This window comes from Kogia breviceps, chromosome 3 (genome assembly GCF_026419965.1).
Source record: "Kogia breviceps isolate mKogBre1 chromosome 3, mKogBre1 haplotype 1, whole genome shotgun sequence".
NCBI lineage: Eukaryota > Metazoa > Chordata > Mammalia > Artiodactyla > Physeteridae > Kogia > Kogia breviceps.
Window position 1 is genome coordinate 24,741,656 of NC_081312.1, and position 20,847 is coordinate 24,762,502.

The 20,847-nt window shown below is 44.0% G+C and overlaps 1 protein-coding gene across 24 annotated transcripts in view; it reads right to left on the reverse strand.

Moving 5' to 3' along the window:
• The window catches only part of NRXN3 (neurexin 3), a 1,710,573-nt gene that overhangs the window by 1,605,711 nt on the left and 84,015 nt on the right, over nt 1-20,847 (reverse strand). For all 24 annotated transcript variants that reach the window (XM_067027973.1, XM_067027953.1, XM_059057591.2 and 21 more), the window contains exon 3: nt 2,934-2,951. In XM_067027973.1, the coding sequence (XP_066884074.1) occupies nt 2,934-2,951 (18 nt within the window). The remainder of the gene's footprint in view (nt 1-2,933; nt 2,952-20,847) is intronic.

Here is a 20,847-nt window from a genome sequence, read left to right on the forward strand (position 1 = left end):
ATTAGCTCATAAAATCCCCAATCTGTCTTCCTGAGCGGAATGAAAAAAAAAAAAACATCAAAGAACCACTAAAGGCCTCCTGTTTCGGAGCCACAGCACCACTGGCTCCAGATTGCTTGGCCAGGGGCTCGGAGAACGGGAGGCCGCCCGCTGACCTCAGCCAGGGCCCGGCAGCTCAGGCTGCCTCCTGCTACAGCCGGGGCCACAAGGGAAGTTTCTGGACCTGTGATTTGCTTCAGGCTCAGAACCCACAAAAAAAGCAAGGGTCAACAGGTGACGAGATTGGCAGTCAGCTCTTGACACCTCCAGGGCAGAATGGAGAGTGCAAAGTTCAGAATCAGGCTGGAATGCCCACTTGGTCCTGCTACTCAGCTGCTGGGTGACCTCAGCACAGCACTTAACCTCCTGACTTCAACTTCCTCAACAGAAAAATGGGGCTCAGGCAATGTACCTCAGAGGATTATTAAGAGAACAAAATGAGATAATGGCCATGAAACTGAAATAGTGCCGTGCTGTGCTAGTGATGGTTGCTATTTCTAAGGTAGGGTCACCCACTGACCTCCATCCCTTTGAAGAGATGGAGGGGAGCCTATGGGTCCTTAGCGTTTCACCCCACCGGGACCAGTAGGGCACCTTTGTGAGAATTAGGAAAAGGTGCCCCCAGGTTAGAGGCCTGCCCCTGGGAGCAGGCGTGGCAAAACAGATTGGATTTTGGCCTCCATGCGTTCCCTGAGCTGGCAGCCGCTATGCAGGACACAATACGCACAAGTCTAAGTGGAGACCCTGGGTCATCTCTGCCGTGAACCAGGAAGAGAAGAGGTTAAGCCAAGTGGCACTTTTACAAACAAAATTTTTGATGTTGGGCTTACTCCCTCACTTGAAGTATCCTAGAAAACATCAACTTAGCAGAGAGACCTTCTTGGACCACCCTCTTTAAATTAGCAACTTCATTTTTACCTGCTTCATTTTTCTCCACAGCACTTATTACCCACCACCTGATACAACAGACATGTTATTATATACATACATATATAAGATGTTTATATGTGTGTATATTTATCTCTATCTAGATATATATAAAGATACATATTTTTTTTAGTTCCTTATCTTCCCCTATCTATAATAAAAGATCCATGAGGACAGGGATGGTCTTCTGTTTTGTTCACTGTTTTATCCCTAGTACCTAGAACAGTGCCTGGTACATTGTAGGTTCTCGATAAATTAATATTTGCTGAGTGACTGAACTAAAATTTATTAAATAGAATAAATTTAATGATATCTTCCTAGAAAATGCCGTCCTGTGCTTCGGTTCAAACACCAGTTATTTTCAAAGGTGCGGGGTAGGCAGAAGAAACAGAGGCAGGGAAACCCTGTGTATTTGGTAGGGATAACAGTATTATCCTTTTGTGTTGTGTAATATTCCATATAGATCAATGATCAGAAACCCTACTTAAGTCTGGCTGATTCTTTACATATTCAAAAGCGATAAAGGATAAATTCATTTGGAAAGGGTGCTACTAATAAAGAAAAAGTCACATTACCTCTGCACAAAAATAAATAATAGTCCCATTAGGAAATACGAGATAGATCTTCAAGTGAAGAAATTCTGGGATGGGACCCAGCATGTTCCAATGCAGTATGCATGGGTTTTGGAGTCTGAAAGCCCCAAGTTCAAATTCCAATGCGCTGACAAGCCCTATGACCTTGCGCAAACTGCTTAATCTGTCAGGCCCTAAATTTCCTTCACATTAAAATGTATATAACATCGACATGTACACACTGCTATATTTAAAATGGGTAACCAACAAGGACCTACTGTAGAGCACAGGGAACTCTGCTCAATGCTGTGTGGCAGCCTGGATGGGAGGGGAGTTTGGGGGAGAATGGATACATGGATATTTATGGCTGAGCCCCTTTGCTGTGCACCTGAAACTATCACAACATTGTCAATTGGCTATACTCCAATATAAAATAAAAAGTTTAAATAAATAAACAAAATGTACATAACAATACCTATCCTGTATTGATGCTATAAGAATTAAATGTTAAAAAGACTAAATAAGAAAACATATGTGAAAATACCTAAGAAAGATGATATCCCCTTCTTATTTGCTAGGGTTACTCTTAACCCAAAGTTCTAGACAGTTTAGAATGGTTTCCAACCATTCTATATCACCTGACACTTCTTTTCTATAAATGGTTGTTCCTCTCATATGAATCTATGTGTATGTGTGTACACATATATGTGCCTATACACACATACTGCTTACAGTTAGGACTCTGGATGAGTATCTATTTGTCTATTGACAAAAACCATTCCTCTTTCTTTTTCTTTTCTTTCTTTCTTTCTTTCAACAGTGAGCATGTATTAGTTATTATAAGCATTAGAAAAAAAATATGGCTAATTCCACTGTGGAAAAGTAAAGTCATTTCTTAGAATATAAAGAAAGAAACCTTCTTTTACCCACATCACATTTTCCATGTAAGTATATCATATCTTCAACTTTCAACCACATGAAGCTATAGAAGATAAGTAGATTTATGAAGACAAGGCAAAAATGCTTATTAAATTGGAGAATACATATCCTAAGAAAATCTTTTTAAAATATTTTCAAAATTTGCACAATTTCCACTTCTTTATTAATTTATAAAGAAATATTCATTATATTTATTCACCCAGAAATATTAATCAGAAGAAAGTAATTGTATCAGCATGGGAACCACATTCCTTTGGTTTTAATATGGTTCTTCAAAGCCAATACAAATCCATCAATTCAAGGCATTTCTTATAAACCTAAATCAATGAAAATGCAATGTACTTAGATTTTTGTTCTGTTTAGAGTCCCTAGGAAAAGGTCTCCCTCAGAGTCAAACCATGCACAATCTGGCAGAGGGGAAATTTCCACAGCAGCTGTGCAAACACAAAGACTCACCTGGACCTTGACTGACATCTGTGGCAGCATTTTGAAAGGGAGGGAAAGGGAGAGAAGAAAAAGAGGGAGAAAAGGGAAGAAGAGTGTTAGCAGCACACACACACACAATACACTGTGTCCTTGCATGGTTACCAAGTTCATGCAAGACTCCAAATATGCCCAGACTCTGAGCACTTAGTTCTACCGTCACCCAAAAACCACCCATGCAAGCCGAGGGGCCACGCTCCCTTTTCACTGTGCATGTAGCAAGAGAGGTGAGCTTCACATCTGTCCGGAAAGACATCCTGGAATCAGATAGGGCTCCAAAGAGCTAAGCAGACTGGAATCCTGCAAGAATATCGGTTAAAATATTCTGGTTGATCTCTGCAATCCAACACCCAAGCAAATCCTCCTCCCCTCCAGTTACAGAACACTGGACATGAAGTCAAGCAAGGTTTCCCCACAGAGAGAAAAAATAATAATAAACCATTCCCTTGAGGAACAAAGGAAAAGGCATAAGAATTAAGAGCAAATTGCAGCGTTATTCACTTCATAAGACTGGAGGACACAAGATCACAAAACATTTATAATTCCCTCCCTCCCCAGCATTCCTAGTGACCATTCTTCATCACAGACAGCAGTGTGTGTGCATGAGTTTGTGTGTGAGTAGATCATTTGCCACACAAATTGAAATTCTGCCTCTCCTAATTTTTCTCCTTGCATTTCACACGATCATTAATGATAGAAATTGCCATTTGAAATCTCTTCTGACAACTACAAATAAACATCCAGCCCTGGGAAGGTTGACATTTGAATTAAATCAATGAACTTTCAAAAAGTGAAGAACGGTTCACTCCCATCATCTCCATGAATAGAATCTCCTCCTCCTCCCCTCAAATGTAAAATAGAATTCTGCTGGGGAAGCCCAACCAAGAGCAGCCCAAAGCATTGTGAAAATCCCTAGACCTGACCTGGTAGGATATATACTACAGCTTAGGAGAAGGAATGGGGTTACTTCACGAAACCACTGGCCATCCAGGCCATGCTGGGTGACTCCCTTAGAATCACTGAATGGTGGGTCTGGGACATCCATAGACATTATCTAGTTCAATTCTTTTTTTGCTAAGATGGAGGATGAAAAAAGGTTGAGAGACTTGTCCAAGGTCACACAGCTAGTTCAGGGAAGGGATCCTAGAAAAGACCCTGGATCTCTTGAATTCCACCCAATTCAGTGTTTATCCAACTGAAACCCAGGTCCCTCCAGGGCATATGGGACCGGAATTCAGTTTGCAAGCTCAAGTGAGCACCTGAGGCCATGAGGAAGCGGTGAGAGCCTCCCAGTTACCCTAGGTGCTTCTAATCTACAGCAATCAGATTTGCAGAGCTCCAGCGAGTTCCTTAGGGCTCTTGCCCCAACAGAACCCAGGCGCTGACCTAACCTGCAGCAACAGCCGGGCATCCCCTGGAAGCTGTATTTGCTCAGTGAGACTTAACAGAGAGCTCTGAATCATTCCTCAGCCACACCCACTTCCAGGTTTTCTGGTGAGTTGTGAGATTTAGGGGTGGAGTAGCAGCAGGGAGGAAGAGGCAAAATAGAAGAGGTGGAAAGGCAAAACATGCTGCGTAAATAACAAAGCAGCGCCAATTAAACGTGACTGATGGACTGCCTAGAATAGTGGTCTTTAAAATACCCCTTCATTAAGCAGGGTATCAAACTATTTACACATGGTGGAGTTCGGTGGTGAAAGTGTCAACACTGTTGTTCATAGACGAGCACTCTTCGTGGCCACCAAGACCCAAGGGAGATAGGACACCTTGGAACCCCAACGTTCTTCTGACACTAAGTTGCCCATTTGGGCACTGTAGTTACAATCCTAAATTATGGAGACGGATAGTCCAGGTTCAAATCCTGACCTACTTGACGACCTTGAGTCAATCAGGGAACCGATTGTTTCCTTCAGCTATAAAATGGGAAGATAACACAGCTTCCCTCCTGATAGTGTTATGATAATTAAATGAGATTAAATACTTGTAAATCACTTAACTCCGTACAAGGCAAACACTGCATAAACCTTAGCTGAGCTGATTGTTATCATTTTGAATTACCTCGGACAAAATTACCCAAATATGTTGACCAGATGGCTCCCTGAAAACACCAAGAGACCACAGGAAATTTTTTAAAAATTTATTTATTTGGGGCTGCATTGGGTCTTCGTTGCTGCACGCAGGCTTTCTCTAGTCTCCGTGAGCGGGGGGCTGCTCTTCGTTGCGGTGCGCGGGCTTCTCACTGCGGTGGCTTCTCTTGTTGCAGAGCACAGGCTCTAGAGCGCAGGCTCAGTAGCTGTGGCGCACGGGCCCAGCCGCTCAGCGGCATGTGGGATCTTCCCGGACCAGGGCTCGAACCCGTGTCCCCTGCATCAGCAGGTGGATTCCTAACCACCGCACCACCAGGGAAGCCTGACAACAGGAATTAAGTTGTACTTCGTTTGGTGATTTGGGTTCAACTTTTGTGCTTGTGAACGAAGACGTTGCTCCAGCCCTCCCCTCCTTCTGGGCCTCTTTCCTCCCTCCCACTCCTCGGCAAGAACTAGGGCAAAGGGGGTTCAGAAGTTCTAGGTGAGCAGAAGTAGAGGCAAAACAAATTCCATTCTTATTTCTTTAGTTTTCCCTCCTGAAACCTTAATACAGCCCAGTTCTAGTCCTGCATATAAAAATTACAGCATCTCTTCTTGCCAGAGAGGGGCAACAGGCCACCACGAAAAACCCTCTCTAGCTGAGGGGTCAGTGTCCAAGCTCAGTTCCTGATTGTGGCACCAAGCCAGAGGCAGTTCTGAGCGTCCATGTCCAACCTGAGGAAAAGAGGCACAGTATCACCTGGCACCTGTTCCAAGAAGCAGTGAGTGACCTGAATCTCTGCACTCAATTCTGACCAACAGAACGAAATGGCAAAGGCTGGGGTGTGGCAAAGGCTGGAGAGCGGAATAGGGGGAGATCAGAAGCTCAACAGCAGCCATCTGGTATATTGTGCACCCAGCATCGTTTCCCCCCTTCTTGTTGTATCAAGTCCCAGTTGTCTTCTGGGGAATCTCCTTTCCCACCCTTAATCCTTGTGGTTTGGTAAAGACGACCCGCACCCTCATCCTGGCTCCGAGGGTACACATGTCCTGCAGGCCAGGTCATAGGGATTAACGCGGAGAAAGGGGGGTCCACAGCTGGATTACTGGCTTTCGGGCTCTGGCTCTTCGGGCTGCATGGACTTTGTGCCACTTACCTAAGTTTTCTGTGCTTCAGTTTCTTTATCTGTAAAATGGGCGTGTTAATAGTTCCTACCTCCTGGGGTTGTTAGGAGGAGCTCAGAACAGTGCCTAGCATCTAGAAAGCCCTCAGTTAATGTTAGCTGGTAATTTTATTACCTTCATATATGGGAGGGCAAGCGTATTTTTTAGAAAAGCAACCTTTCTTGTGGTTACACAGCCAGGAAGTCTGACTTAGGATGCAGCTGGGGGTTTCTAACTCCATGCCTTGCTGCCTCCCCACTTCCACGGTGATCCCCCCCAGAGCACTTCGGTCATTGCTGCTGGTACACAGCCTGGAGTCTGTGTATGAGGGAGCAACACTGGGCCCTAGGACGGATCAGAGAAGACATATATATATTTGTGTGTGTTTGTGTGTGTGTGTGTGTGTGTGTGTTTATCAATTTTTTGACAGATAAACAGTGGGCGCAAATTGCCAAAGAAAAGGCAGTTGCCAACCAGATAAGATTGATCCAGGGGAGCTGGCGTCCTCTCCCGTGCCAACACTTCCTCAGCTCCCTCCTGCTGTTTTATTTTCTCACACTGCTAGGCCTGTAGTTTTCCAGAGCACCACTGCATTTAAATCTATATTCTATTTTCTCTCCTAGAAAATAGGTCAGACCCAAGGCAGAGTTCACCAGGTGGGGTCCCAGAAGGTTGGGCTGGGCCTCGCCTCCAGGAGCCTCTGGCTGTGCAGCCTGCCCCACGCTCCCCAAAGCTCATCCAGGGACGTGGGGTGGGTGTTCGGAGGTATAAAAGTAGCGAGTGGGGGAATCTTGGACTTCTGCCTCTTGAAATGATCTAGCCCAAATGAGAGGTGAGGTGGGAGGGCTCCCCGAATTGAGCTATATTCTGCAACAGCAGCAGATGGAGGGTCCTTTCTTTCCCCCACCTGGTAAGAGGAACTGCATCTCCCCAAATTGCAGGAAATTGTTTCCCTTGAACTTTAAAATAACCATGCTGAGCATACACACTTGTGGCTGAAATTATCGTTGAATACGCAGTAAGCGTCCGTGGGGCACTGAGTGCAGTTGGGACTGCCCTAATTTACTTCTTCCCTGGTTGTGATGCCAAAGAGAGTGGGTGAAGGGTGGCAGTGGCTTTCAAATCCTTCCTCTCTTGTGGCTTTCCCATCCCTGGGTTGAGCCTGGCACTCCTAACAGAGGTGGCCCCAGCCTGGATCCGAACTCCTTTTCATCAGGATCCCACCCCCAACAATTTCTCAAGCACCTGCCATCCACCGAGGTCAGTGTGAGTGCCAGAGCTTGGAAGACAGGAGAGGGAAGGTGCCAGTTTATATGGGCCAGTCCTCAGCCCTCCTGTCAAACAGCAGAAGGAACTAACATGAATTGAGCAGGTCCTGCCTAGAGCCTGTGCATTTGCTATTCCCCTGCCTGCCTGAATAGTCTGTCAGACATAGGTAAGACTGGTCCTCACTTTCTTCAGGTATCCATTCAAATGTTTCTTCTTAGAAAGATTTTTCTCCAACCACCTTCTCTAAAATAGGGACCCTCCTCTACCATTTACTCGGCTTTTCCTTTCTTTATGGCACTAATCACTATCTGACATTATAGGATGGGTCTGTTTTTATTGTTTAAATCCCCCTTGGAAGATAAGCTTCATGAGAGCAGTATTGCCTGTTTCATTCACTGCTTGTATCCCCAGTGTTTAAGGAGGATCTGGCCTACATGATGTGCTCAGCAATATGCAGTGAATAGTGACTAGATCATCTCAATTGATACAACTCACCGAGATAGATGTTATTGGTGTCTCCATTTACACATGAGAAAATTGAGGCTCAGAGAAGTTAAGGTATGTGCCTATGGACAGAAAGGCAGAGCTGGGATTGGACTCTGGGTCTGTCTTAATGCCTTTACTCTATTAAAAACCCTGTTTTCTTCAGCGTTGGCCTCATTATCAGGTGAGTTGTCTCCATATGGTAACAAAGATGGAATCTGGCAGCTCTAGAGGAAAGAGAGCAGCCTATTTCCTGGTAATTCCAGTAAATTCCCTGGGAAGGCTCTCATTGGTTTGGCTTAGGTCACATGTCTGTTCCAGAGCCAATTACTGTGTCCATCATCACATACCAGAGGGTGAATTGGGGGATAAAATGGGGTAATGCCTCTACGTCCCTGGCACAAAGCAATACTAATCACAACAAAGCTCACATTTATTGAGGATTCTCTGTGTGCTGGGCACTGTCCTAAGTGCTTAATATACATCTTCTCATTTAATTCTCACCATGACCCTAACGGGTAGGAACATTATTCATCCCATTTTGCAGATAACGAAATTAAGACCCAGTGAAGAGGTTCTATCATTACTAATACCTCTTATACTCAGAGTAGCACATCAGATAAGGGTCAACCTATATTTCTGAATAAAAGAGTAAACCAGGATAGGTACCATCTGACCCATCAAGCTATAAATCAGGGGTAAGAATATTGGGCATCTCATAGGAGTGAGAAAAAGGCACAGCCCAGGCAGAAGGAGGCGGTCAAGTGCAATGTGACCACAAGTCTGGACAACTGGAGTTCCTGCCTGGGCTGTACACTTTAGAGGAGCCTGCTCTGGCCCTTCTGAAGCCACGTCCCACCACAGGAACTGAGCAGTCCACAGGGCCAGCTCGATTTTCCCACCCAGCACCAGCAACACCTGCCAATAACCCCGAGGACACTCAGGTACTCTGAATTCCTTGCCCCAACTGCCCCCAATCCATGTGGGCCTCTTCCCTGTGTCCCTTCTCCCAAAAGCAGGCCAACCCACTGATGTGTGTACTCTTGTGTCAAGAAATGGCCAAGGGGAAGCTATTTGCAGGAGCTGTGGACTTCTACAAGCTGGGGCATCCACAAAAATGTGCACAAGGATATTTGTGGTGCTGGAACTGGAGAGAAGGGAGGCTGACCCCTAGCCTCCATGTGTATTCTTATCCCAGGCCCACAAACATCGGGCAGGCTTTCAACTCAGGATTACACCTGACTCCACATGAGGAGAAAAAAATTTAAAAAGGCAAAGACTGCATCTCCCCAGCAGTCTATCCTTTCTTGCCCCGGAAGAAAATGAGCATAAGATTCTTCCCTCTACTTGAGGAACAAATATACAGAAACAGTATTTTATTTTTTTATTTTTTTTAGTTGAGAGCTAAAGCAAACTTCCAGCAGCAAAGAGGCTGGGTTTCCTGCATTCTGGGGCTTTTTCTGGCTCTCAGTATCTGAGCTCTTCAAACACAGGAAGAGTTGTCTTTCCACAAAAGGCCAGGTGGTGTTAGCTTCATCCCCGACACAGAGCCCATTTATCCGCCTTTGTAGAAGACTGAGCCCTCCCAAGCCCTGGTGCTGTTTGCTTTTGTTCTTTGATGCTAATAACTCCGGATTGCAAGATGGAGCGGAGGGGTAGCTGCTGTGTCAGGTGCCAGCCTGCCTGGGAAGGCAGCAGCAGGGAGGGGAGCAGGATGAAAAACAGGAAGGAACAAGGATGGCACTCTTGTAGGCCAGGCCACTGCTGCTCCCGAACACTTCAGGGGCTACAACACACTTGTAGTGGCCGTGGCTTGAGGAGCCTGAGCTTGACTGACAGGAGAAGAGGGAACCTACTTGTTACAGATACAGTCGGAGATCAGTGCAGACAGTGGGCTTTGTTCTTCGTGATTTTTTTTTTTTTTTTAATTCTTTAGAGGTTCTGAGCACAGAAGGGAGGTAAAGCAATCTGGGCTTTAAATCCTGTCTTTGCTATTTGTTATTAAAAGTATTCTTGTTCAGTTTCTTACTTTACCTTCCTCTCCCAGGCCTCATGGGAATAATGGCAGTGGAGTCAATTCAGCTAGAAGCACCCATGCATCCCTAAAAGTCGATGTGCTATGCAAAATCACATAGGATAAACCACAGGGCTCACAGGAAAATAGGATTGGAGCACCGTACCCCAAGACTTCATCAGCGACACATAATGGAAGATAGGAACCCGTTTTACACGTGTTAATGGTTAAGGAATGCATAAATGGTACAGTAAGTCTAGCACTTGAAAAAGACCTGAAGTTGCTTGTGGAAGTGGGAAACTTGCAAGTTGCTTTGAAGTAATGAAAGAAGGGTCATCCGAAATTGGACAGGAAGTTATAACACCAGATGTTGATGGGTGTGGCTCATAACATGCCTGGTAACTGAAGCAGCTGGCACGTGTTTAGGTGTGTGTGTTTTGTGCATTCCTACACAGTTTGGTTCATCTGGCTGCAGTTTTCTGCCTTTACCTAGAGCTTCTCACGGGCAAAATCATGCATAATCAAAAGCAAAATTATTATGCTCAAATTGTTCCCTAATATATCAATAGCATTGGAACAAATTTGCATTTTCAAAACAAGCATTATAGCAGAACTGACTGTACCTAATTGAAATGACTGCTATGCGGACCAAATGAGATGATTCATGCGAAGTGCTTGGTACAACTCCAGGCACAGGGTAAATATTCAATAAACACTTACTGAAACTGTTATTATTAATGTTTCTTCTGGCTTGTTGATACCTCCCTTGTAAACGGAAAGTACCCAGTTGAGCCTTCTATCTGGCTGCTTAAGCCTTGCAAACAAAAGGCATCTCTAGCTAACTGCTACTCCCCACCTTAGGCCATGAGGCTGGCACCTGCAGTAGGCCCCCACCTAACAAGACAAGGGTTTTAGAAAAGTCCTCACAGCAGATGGACACTGTAAGAGATCAACGACAATAACTAGTAATAAAGTAGAACAATTATATTGTGATAAAGTTATCTGAATGTGATGTCTCTCTCTCTCCCCAAATCTTACTGTACTGTACTCACCCTTCTTGTGATGATGTGAGATGATGAGATGAAGTGAAGTGAATGATGTAGGCATTGTGACGTAGCATTTAGCTACTAATGACCCTCCGATGATAGGTCAGAAGAAAGAGCATCTACTTTGGATGATCCTGGAGCACTGATTATGTCAATGGTTGGACGTCAGGATCAGATGATGTTGATGGGTGGGGATCCCAAGTGGGATAGAGCAGGATGGCACAAGATTTCATCATGCTACTCAGAAATGCACACAATTTAAAACTTATGAAATTGTTCATTTCCTGAATTTTCCATTATTTTTGGACCATGGTTGACTGGGCAATTAAAACCATGGAAAACAAAACTGCAGATAAGAGGGGACTGCTGTATACCACATTTTGCTTAGAGAAGCCCTGGTTTTGAGCCCTGACTTTCCAGCCCACTACCAGCTCTCTGATCTTGGGCAACTCACACAGCCTCTCTAAGCCTCAGTTTTCCCATCCATAACTAGCAGGAATAATGACTCCAATTACACGACCAGGTTGCAGTGAGGCTGAAATGAGACCGTAAATGTGGAAGCATTTTGTAAACAATAAAGTGCTATGTCATTCCCATATTCACTCCAGAAATATTAATCAAGTGGCAATTCCTTGCCCCTATGCTAGATCCTGGTATGAAAAACACTAAGCAGAGCCCCTAATTCACAATGATATTACAACAGAAATTTTAAAAGAAAAGAAACACAGGGATCACAGTTCATTATAATCCCTGCTATTTACTGAAGGCCTCTTATGAGTCAGGTACCTGTGGCAGTGTCGGATGTATATGACCTCATTTAATCCTGATGTAGATACTGTTGTGATCCCCACTTAACAGACGAGGAAACCAAGGCTCAGAGGAGTTAATATCCCCAAGTCCACTTAACTCATAAGTAGTAGTGATGATTTGAACTCAGATTTCTCTGAATCCAAAGCCCATTTCCTTCCCACAGTACCACCTATCCTTCCCCTATTATTTCTTCCTACACCGGTCTAACCACCCAAATCTATCACCCCATGTGACATGGGGGCAATTTTCAAGAAATTGGTGTGGAAAACTGATGGAAACTGTTGAGTGTCCACAATATCATCTGCTGGGCAGGATCTCCAGATCCATATTTCAGAGAAAGAATTATAAATTGGGGCAACATACCCCAAACTGAATTCCATAAAAATACAACACCCAGGGCTTCCCTGGTGGCGCAGTCGTTGACAGTCCACCTGCCGATGCAGGGGACATGGGTTCGTGCCCCGGTCCGGGAGGATCCCACATGCCACGGAGCGGCTGGTCCCGTGAGCCATGGCTGCTGAGCCTGCACGTCCGGAGCCTGTGCTCCGCGACGGGAGAGGCCGCAACAGTGAGAGGCCTGCATACCGCAAAAAAAAACAAAAACAAAAAAACACCCAGCAAGATGTAAATAGGAGTTCCTTGCCAAAAAAAAAAAAAAAAAGTGTGGTCAAATACATTTAGAAAACAGTGAGCTAAAGCAAGGTAATCAAGTATCTCTATGGCAAGACTTCAAAAAGCCACACCTACACTAAGGTACATTGTGAAGTCCAAAAGGGGATATAGTCTGCAGTTTTCCCAATGTTTTTGGAACATTGGACACTTTTTACTCTGTAAAACACCTAGTAACATCTCACAGAACACAGTTTGAGAAAGGCTGGCTTTTGAGGCTCTCAGAACAGTTGGGAAGCCTTTCAATTTATCACAAGCCTTTATCCTCACCCTTTTAGTTCCCATAGTGAGACTCTGTATCTGGTTCAGTTTGAAATAGCTAACATTTATCGACCTTATGCCACACACGGGACTTAGGTGCCAGAGACTCAAAATAACTGCTGGGGACACAGTTATAGTAAATCTAATAACCAAAAGAGTGTATAACCATGATAGGGCGGCCATATACAGCCATCTAGTATCACACTTCACATTAATGGGGGATTTGGGGTTGACAGAGACTGCTTCAAAGTCTTTTGCTGGAGAAACCTTGCAGTGGTCCCCAGAGGATAAACAGCAACAATTAAGTGGGGAGAAATCTTGTAAGAACATTTTACCAAAACAGGCCAGTGGTCAGATTGACATCCCTGAGGGATGGGCTCCCTGCAAGGCATGTAGTGCACCAAAAAGACCATAAGCATTGAGCTTAAATCCCAACTTTGTTATCTATTATGTGACCTTGGATACGTTACTTAAACTTCATCTGTGAGATGGGAATTATTACATCAATTTGAGTTGTCAAGAAGATCAAACGAGGCAATTGTATATACAATGCCTAATGACCTGCCTGGCACCATGCTTAGTTCCATTTTTTTTTTTGATCGGTAACATCCCAGAGTAACGTGTTAAGAAAGAGTCTGAGGCTGCATATGAGCTTAGAAAGAAAAGAGGGTCACGATTGATTTGCAGTTTCTGCCAGGGCCTTGAAAAGGAGGGGGTCATATATTGGCTCAAGTTAGCTGGAGAGTTCAACTGAGTGCTTTCCCAAGGGTCCTTGCCCTGAGAAAAGGAGTTTCTAATGACCTGGGGAACCTCAGAAGAAAGCAAGTAGCCCTAACAGAGGCTTTCTCACTACTAGCACCTGTCAGCGTTTCTGCTTTCCTTTATACCCTTCCCTTTCTTTCATTTTCAGGAAATGAACAAGGTTGATTTCTTGTCTTTGCAAAGCAAGGGTGTGTTGTGATGTGAAATTAGTGCAGTATTTGCTCTGAACCTAAAATAATTTTTTTTTGAGCCTGCAAACCATGCATGTAGCCTAATTAGTACCAGTCCTATTTTAAGAGGCTCAACAGGATTCTGCAGACCCTGCTAGAGGGAGCTCAGAAGCCCAGGTAAGGAGGCATTCCACTGCCAGGAACTGCAGACATCAAGCAAGAAGAGGGGGAGCCCCAGAAGGAAATTTACATTTTACATATTGATAATATGCTTTTTTGAGTTATAATTTAATATTAATTGCCATTTTTATCTTGTAACGTCTGTGGTCAGTTAAAAACAATAAAAACATTAAAATTTGATTGTTTCAGAGAGAAAAGAATAGAGTAGACAGATTGAATTTTAGAAGTGGAAGAGTGCTGGTATGTCAAGCAGATCCATCTCTTTTGGTTAACCAGTTCATTCCATCGACGTGTACCCGTTGCATATATCCATGGCCAAGGGACTGTGCCGGGCACTGGGGTGATGGCTAGTGAACAAAACAGACACAGGCCTTGCACTCTTGGGACTTAAAGTCTAGGTGGGGAGATGGGCCACAAATAATCAGACAGACATTTAGCTATTTAATTGTGATTATGATCAGTGGCATAAGGTTGTACAGGATCCTCTGATGCTCAGATGAGAGAAACAGGCCCAAGACAGGGGAACTGACATGTCTACCCAGCTGGACAATGTTGAAGCTGAAACCAGAATTCAGGTCACATCTGCATCCCAGTTCACTGTTGTTCTCCCTGTGCCACAGCTGGGGGACCAGTGCCCTGAGAGGGGTTTGGAAGAAGAATCCAGTACTAAGAGTATGGTGGTGGCAGCTGGGACAGAGAAGCAAGTGGCCAAATATCTGCAGCTTTCACAGAAGAACAAGAGTGTGAGCCTGGAGATTTCACTGTCTTCTCAGACACTCACTCATGCATCGCAGCAGTAGAAAATGGTTTCAGCTACCCTCCCGTGGGGGCCTAAACGCTAGAGCCTTCAACAATCAGGACAACAAAGAGGAGAGAGGAAAGCCTCCCCCAAAACCAATTAGAAAGGACACAGAATGGGAAGTGTAGACCCACCACACAGACAGAGCTCTAAGCTATCTGCTGCACTTTGCTTGGGCATTAATCACACAAATCCCTTATAAATCTAGGGCCGTTATTAGACAACACTAATATCCCCCTTCGAGTAATCCAGACAAATATGCTGAGAGAAGGGACAGCCCCAAGTGGCTGGAAAACAGACAGCTTTCATGTTTGCACGCATACCCCAGCCCCCCACCCCCAGATGTCTGCTCCCAATAGCACCTCTGGCTTCTGTCCCAATAGCTTCAGGCAACGGGGGTGAACTGAAAGATGGGAGAACGGAAGGTCTGGATCCCTCCCCTCCCCAACTCTGCCACTGACCTAATTCTCCACAAGGGAGGATTTTTCCTTTTTGGTCCTGCTTGTTTGTAAATCACACACAGCTTAAGGGGGGGCCTAGCTAGGAAGCAGGGAGAAGTGAAGATGTTTCGAACAGTGGCCCCAGCTGCTATTTCTTAGGGAGGTGGATCACTGGGAATTCTGTTAAGCTCAGAAGAGGGGTTGGTAGGTGGAGGTTAGAAGAAGGAAGGCACACCATCAAGATTATCCCAGTTTTACAATCTTACTCTGCCCTTTACTGAACTAGAGATGCTTTATATTCTAAACTGACCCAACAGAACTCTGCCACGAGCCTTATGTATGACTTTGGGTAGGTTTCTTAATTCATCTAGGTCACTGGTCTCTATAAATGACACAGGATATTTTGACCCTGATGTTATGACCCCTCAAGTATGTTTTGGAACTGCTTTAAAAAAAAAAAAAACTGTCAGGAAAGAGACAGATTTTAGTTGTAGGAAGAAGATATGGTTCTATGAACTGTGAAAACTGACCTGGAAAAAAATTAGACCTGTCAGAAAAAAATCAACACAAAATGGAACTGACTGTGGCTAAAAATGCACATGGTAAAATTTGTCATTGACTGAAAAACTGAAGGAAGAATCAAACATTCTTGACAAAATTTAGACTAGCAAATCTGACGTGAGAAAACTGGATATAGTAGAAATAATGACCACAAAAGAGTGGTCACAATGGTAGAAGCTATGTGGGCAAAATTAGATAGGCACACAAAAAAATAACTGATCGATGAGTCAAATCTTCACCACAGAAGGCATGTGGAGCAGAACTGATCTTGTTAAAAATAATTCAGTGAAATAAAAATGAATTGGAAAATTTAAAAATGGTTTAACTATGCTGAAAAAAAAAATGGATTGAGGAATTACATGAGCCCTACATCATTTGCTTCTAAAAAACACCCCCTTAATAAAACTGTTGTAATGTTTGTATAATCCTGATTATACTGACATAGAGTTAAAAGTTCTCAGGGTGAAGTTGTGCAATCAAAACGTCTCGATAAAGGCTGAAGAAAAATAAGTTATATAATCTCAGTGGTCCTATCCAGGTGCAATTTTTTTCTGATAAAAAATCAGAATAGAAAGTGAAGAAAATTATACCAATAGTTTACTCCTAGGAAGAAAACAGCATGGGAACCAGCTATTCCCTGCAAGGATGGTTCTCACACTAATACATTTTATATATTCATACTTCAAGCAATTTAAAGCAATTTTAGAAACTAACAATGGATAATTATATTAGAATTTTTCCAAGAAAAAACAAAAACCTGAAAATGATACTTTGTATTACCATCGTTTATTAAAAAGGCATTTTAACACCCCCAAAATAAAAGGGCATAATTTCAGAATTAAAAAAAAAATTGAATGGGTCTTCACAATAAACTTCTACATTATGTTTATTTTTCTCGTTCTCCTGAAGAATTATAAAAGTTCATTCTAGTTCTTTTGAGTGTCTTTTGTACCACTGGGCAGAGGGCAGATGGGTAGTCTCTCTGCAGTTCAGCCTTCTCATTCGTAAAATGGTAACAAAAGATAAAGCTACTCACACAGAGCCTAAAACACTAGTAAGTGTTCAATAAATGTTAGCCTAAAACCCAGGAAGCAGAAGCCATTTAGGATCAAGCTGATTCCCAGCCTCAGATTGTACCCCTACTACTCCAAGCTGAAAATTCTTTAGATGTTCTGGAATATAAATGCCCCTGGTACACTATAAAAGTCTTAGAGGAAAACATAGGCAGAACACTTTATGACATAAATCACAGCAAGATCCTTTTTGACCCACCTCCTAGAGAAATGGAAATAAAAACAAAAATAAACAAATGGAACCTAATGAAACTTAAAAGCTTTTGCACAGCAAAGGAAAACATAAACAAGACAAATAGACAACCCTCAGAATGGGAGAAAATATTTGCAAATGAAACAACTGACAAAGGATTAATCCCCAAAATATACAAGCAGCTCATGCAGCTCAATATCAACAAAACAAACAACCCAATCCAAAAATGGGCAGAAGACCTAAATAGACATTTCTCCAAAGAAGACATACAGATTGCCAACAAACACATGAAAGGATGCTCAACATCACTAATCATTAGAGAAATGCAAATCAAAACTACAATGAGATATCATCTCACACCAGTCAGAATGGCCATCATCAAGAAATCTACAAACAATAAATGCTGGAGAGAGTGTGGAGAAAAGGGAACACTCCTGCACTGCTGGTGGGAATGTAAATTGATACAGCCACTATGGAGAACAGTATGGAGGTTCCTTAAAAAACCAAAAATAGAACTACCATATGACCCAGCAATCCCACTACTGGGCATATACCCTGAGAAAACCATAATTCAAAAAGAGTCATGTACCAAAATGTTCATTGCAGCTCTATTTACAGTAGCCAGGACATGGAAGCAACCTAAGTGTCCATCGACAGATGAATGGATAAAGAAGACGTGGCATATATATACAATGGAATATTACTCAGCCATAAAAAGAAACAAAATTGAGTTATTTGTAGTGAGGTGGACGGACCTAGAGTCTGTCATACAGAGTGAAGTAAGTCAGAAAGAGAAAAACAAATACCATATGCTAACACATATATATGGAATCTAAAAAAAAAAAAAAAAAGTCTCTGAAGAACCTAGAGGCAGGACAGGTATAAAGACGCAGACGTAGAGAATGCGCTTGAGGACACGGGGAGGGGGAAGGGTAAACTGGGACGAAGTTGGAGAGTGGCATGGACATATATACACCACCAAATGTAAAATGGATGGCTAACGGGAAGCAGCAGCATAGCACAGGGAGATCAGCTCGGTGCTTTGTGACCACCTAGAGGGGTGGGATAGGGAGGGTGGGAGGGGGACGCAGGAGGGAGGAGACATGGGGATATATGTATATGTATAGCTGATTCACTTTGTTACAGAGCAGAAACTAAGGCACCATTGTAAAGCAATTATACTCCAATAAAGATGTTAAAAATAAATAATAAATAAATAAATAAAAATAAATAAATGGATTGATCAGGGCAACCCCCTCTACCTCTTCACCTGCCAAGAAAAAAACATGTGTTTTGAATCCAGCCTCCCTCCAGGAGGGAGGACTGGGAGGGCTGGGAGCAGGAATGTTAAGTGCCAGGAAGAAAGGGCAGCTCTTGGAAATGCATGAGCTGATCTCTGGGCTGTGGGTGGGACTCAAGCTATATGGCTCTTAGAGGAACAAGTCTCTCTAGGTTGGTGGCAAATGACATTCACTGTGGCTTTTTTCTTCCAGCAGCCTTTCATCTTCACCGTCTGCACACAGAGCTTCCTTTAGAGAGAGATTCTATTCCCAAATCCTCCCCGGTAGGATTCTGCACTCTGGGTGGAGATGTCCAGGTTTATGCCCACTTACCAGACGAGATCAGCTCTCCTGCTGCTGTCACACTGAAGGCTTCCCTCCCCAGCCCCAGACAGTTCTTTATCCATCCACCCATCCATCAACCATATCCCAAACAAATACATAAAAGGAAAAGACATAGTTCCTGCCACGAATATTAGACTGATCAACCTTGTCCTTAAACTGAACAGGTGACAACGCATGTATGCAGCCCCTCTCCATTGCTTTCTCTCTGTTCCTCCTCATCTTTAGATGTCGCTCCTCGGAGGAGTGACACCCTTTTTCTCATTCGATCTCCCCTCACCCTGTTCTTTCCATCTGCAGCACTCGTCACCACTGTAATTATACATGTATTGGTTTACGTTTTCCATAGCTCTAATTCGTAAGCTCCATGAAGACGGGAGGCACGGCTGTTTTGATCACCACGGATTGTGCTTGGCAACCAATGTTCTTCTGAATCCATCGAGTCTCCTCTCTCAGCGTGAGGTAGGGGAATGGATGCTAGACTGCGAGTGAGGATTCCTGGGTTCTAGCCCCAGTGCCCTGGCCACTTGCTAGCTGAGGGGCCTATTGTAAGTTACCTTGCTTCTTTACGTCACAGTTTCATGAAAGAAGAAGGTTGGACTGTGGTGTTCAAGATGGGGGAGGGTGATAAAAATGGATGTGCTGGGGTTGGATATGCAAATCGTAACAGTATTCATTTTACAACTTAATACAAGCAAAAGATTTCCACCAAAGCTTGACCAAGGCCTCTTGGATGGTGGGACCATGCCAACAACAACAACAAAATGCCTTGGAGACCGTGGGATATAAAAGACTGAGAAAATATGGGATTCCAGTTCAAGTAGCTCATGGTTCATTTGCAGCTCATGGGATGAAATAAGACACCAAGGATACAGGCTCCGGGAGAGGTGGGAGGGGGAATTCCAGGACAGTTTTTATATCCCTCTTTGCAACACGTGCCTGAATTGGGATCAAAGTCAGTCATGTGCAGGACGGGGAGAAGTCAGAAGACAGGTTAGTGAAGAGAAGAAAGGCAGTGCCCCTGCATGCTAGAGGCAGCCCAGTTGGGCCAGCAGAGCATGGAATTGGGTCTTCAATGGCCACAGAAGCCACCGTTCAGTGCCAGATTGAAGAGCGGACAGAGTGAGGCGATAAGAACTCAAACTCCAGATCATCCAACTGCCCAGACTCATGTCTTAGGCAGATAGATTGCTTTCTCTTTTCAACCTTGTTCCCTGGTTTAGAAAACCAGAAAAACAATAGGACCTCCCTGGTGCAAGTGACTGGGAAAATCAAAGGAGGTCACATTTGAAAGCACTTAGCTCAGTGCCTGGCACATAGAAAGCACTTCATGAGAATTAGTTCATCATCACCATTGTTATTAAATTTAGTCAATCAAAATAGACAGCTGATAAATCATACGATTTCCATGATATTACAATGGCATCACTGAGGCCATACTCAGTAAGAATGACTAGAACTGGGCATAAAGCTAAACTCAGCCCTAAATCCACTGACTTCACCTGTGATCCTTGGCCGGGAGACTCAGGCTAGGAGAGCCAGCCTGAGCACTGGGTCCAGAAAAAGCCCTGGACCTCCTATAATTCCTTGGAGTGTCTTAATCACACCCCTGAACTTCACAGAGTCTTTGCTCTGCCAGGAGTGAAGAGGGACTCCTGAAAGCACAGAGACCCCTGTTATGTTATCCTTCTCCTTTCAAAGCATCCATCACTTGATTATTGCTTGGCTAATTAAGCAGCATGAAGGCACAACTGTCTTGTTCATCACTCTACCCCCAGCACTTCTTCTGACACATAGTGGGCCCTCAGTCAGTGTGTCATGTTGTAGCGGGTGGGAGAGGTACTTTCGAATAACATCCCTGGGTTTCTGTAAGAGATTTCATGTGAGCATGCATGCTCACGTATGCTCCATTTCTTGGTTCTCATCACACGCCAGCTGGGCCCCTAACACCTCAATTTCTTCTGCTTTGAAAAATGTTAGAAGGCGTTACCCCTCCTCCCTAGGCTCCCCATTCTGACTTACGCTGGATAAGCAACTTCAGATTGCTGAACAGCAATACACAACACAGCTGGGCAAAAATTCCTGTGTCCTGAAATTCCTGGAAAACCATGAGGCACAGCAAAGCATTTGGAGCATGGACACACACACACACACACACACACACACACACACGATCCCCACCCCCCGGGCCCAGAGAGTCGGAGACAGGAGGAAGGCAGCAAGCAGGCAACCAGAACCGAGCCTTGATTTCCTTAAGAAAGGACTTTGCTTCCTTTCCAAGCGCCCCACCCTGGGCAGAGATAGA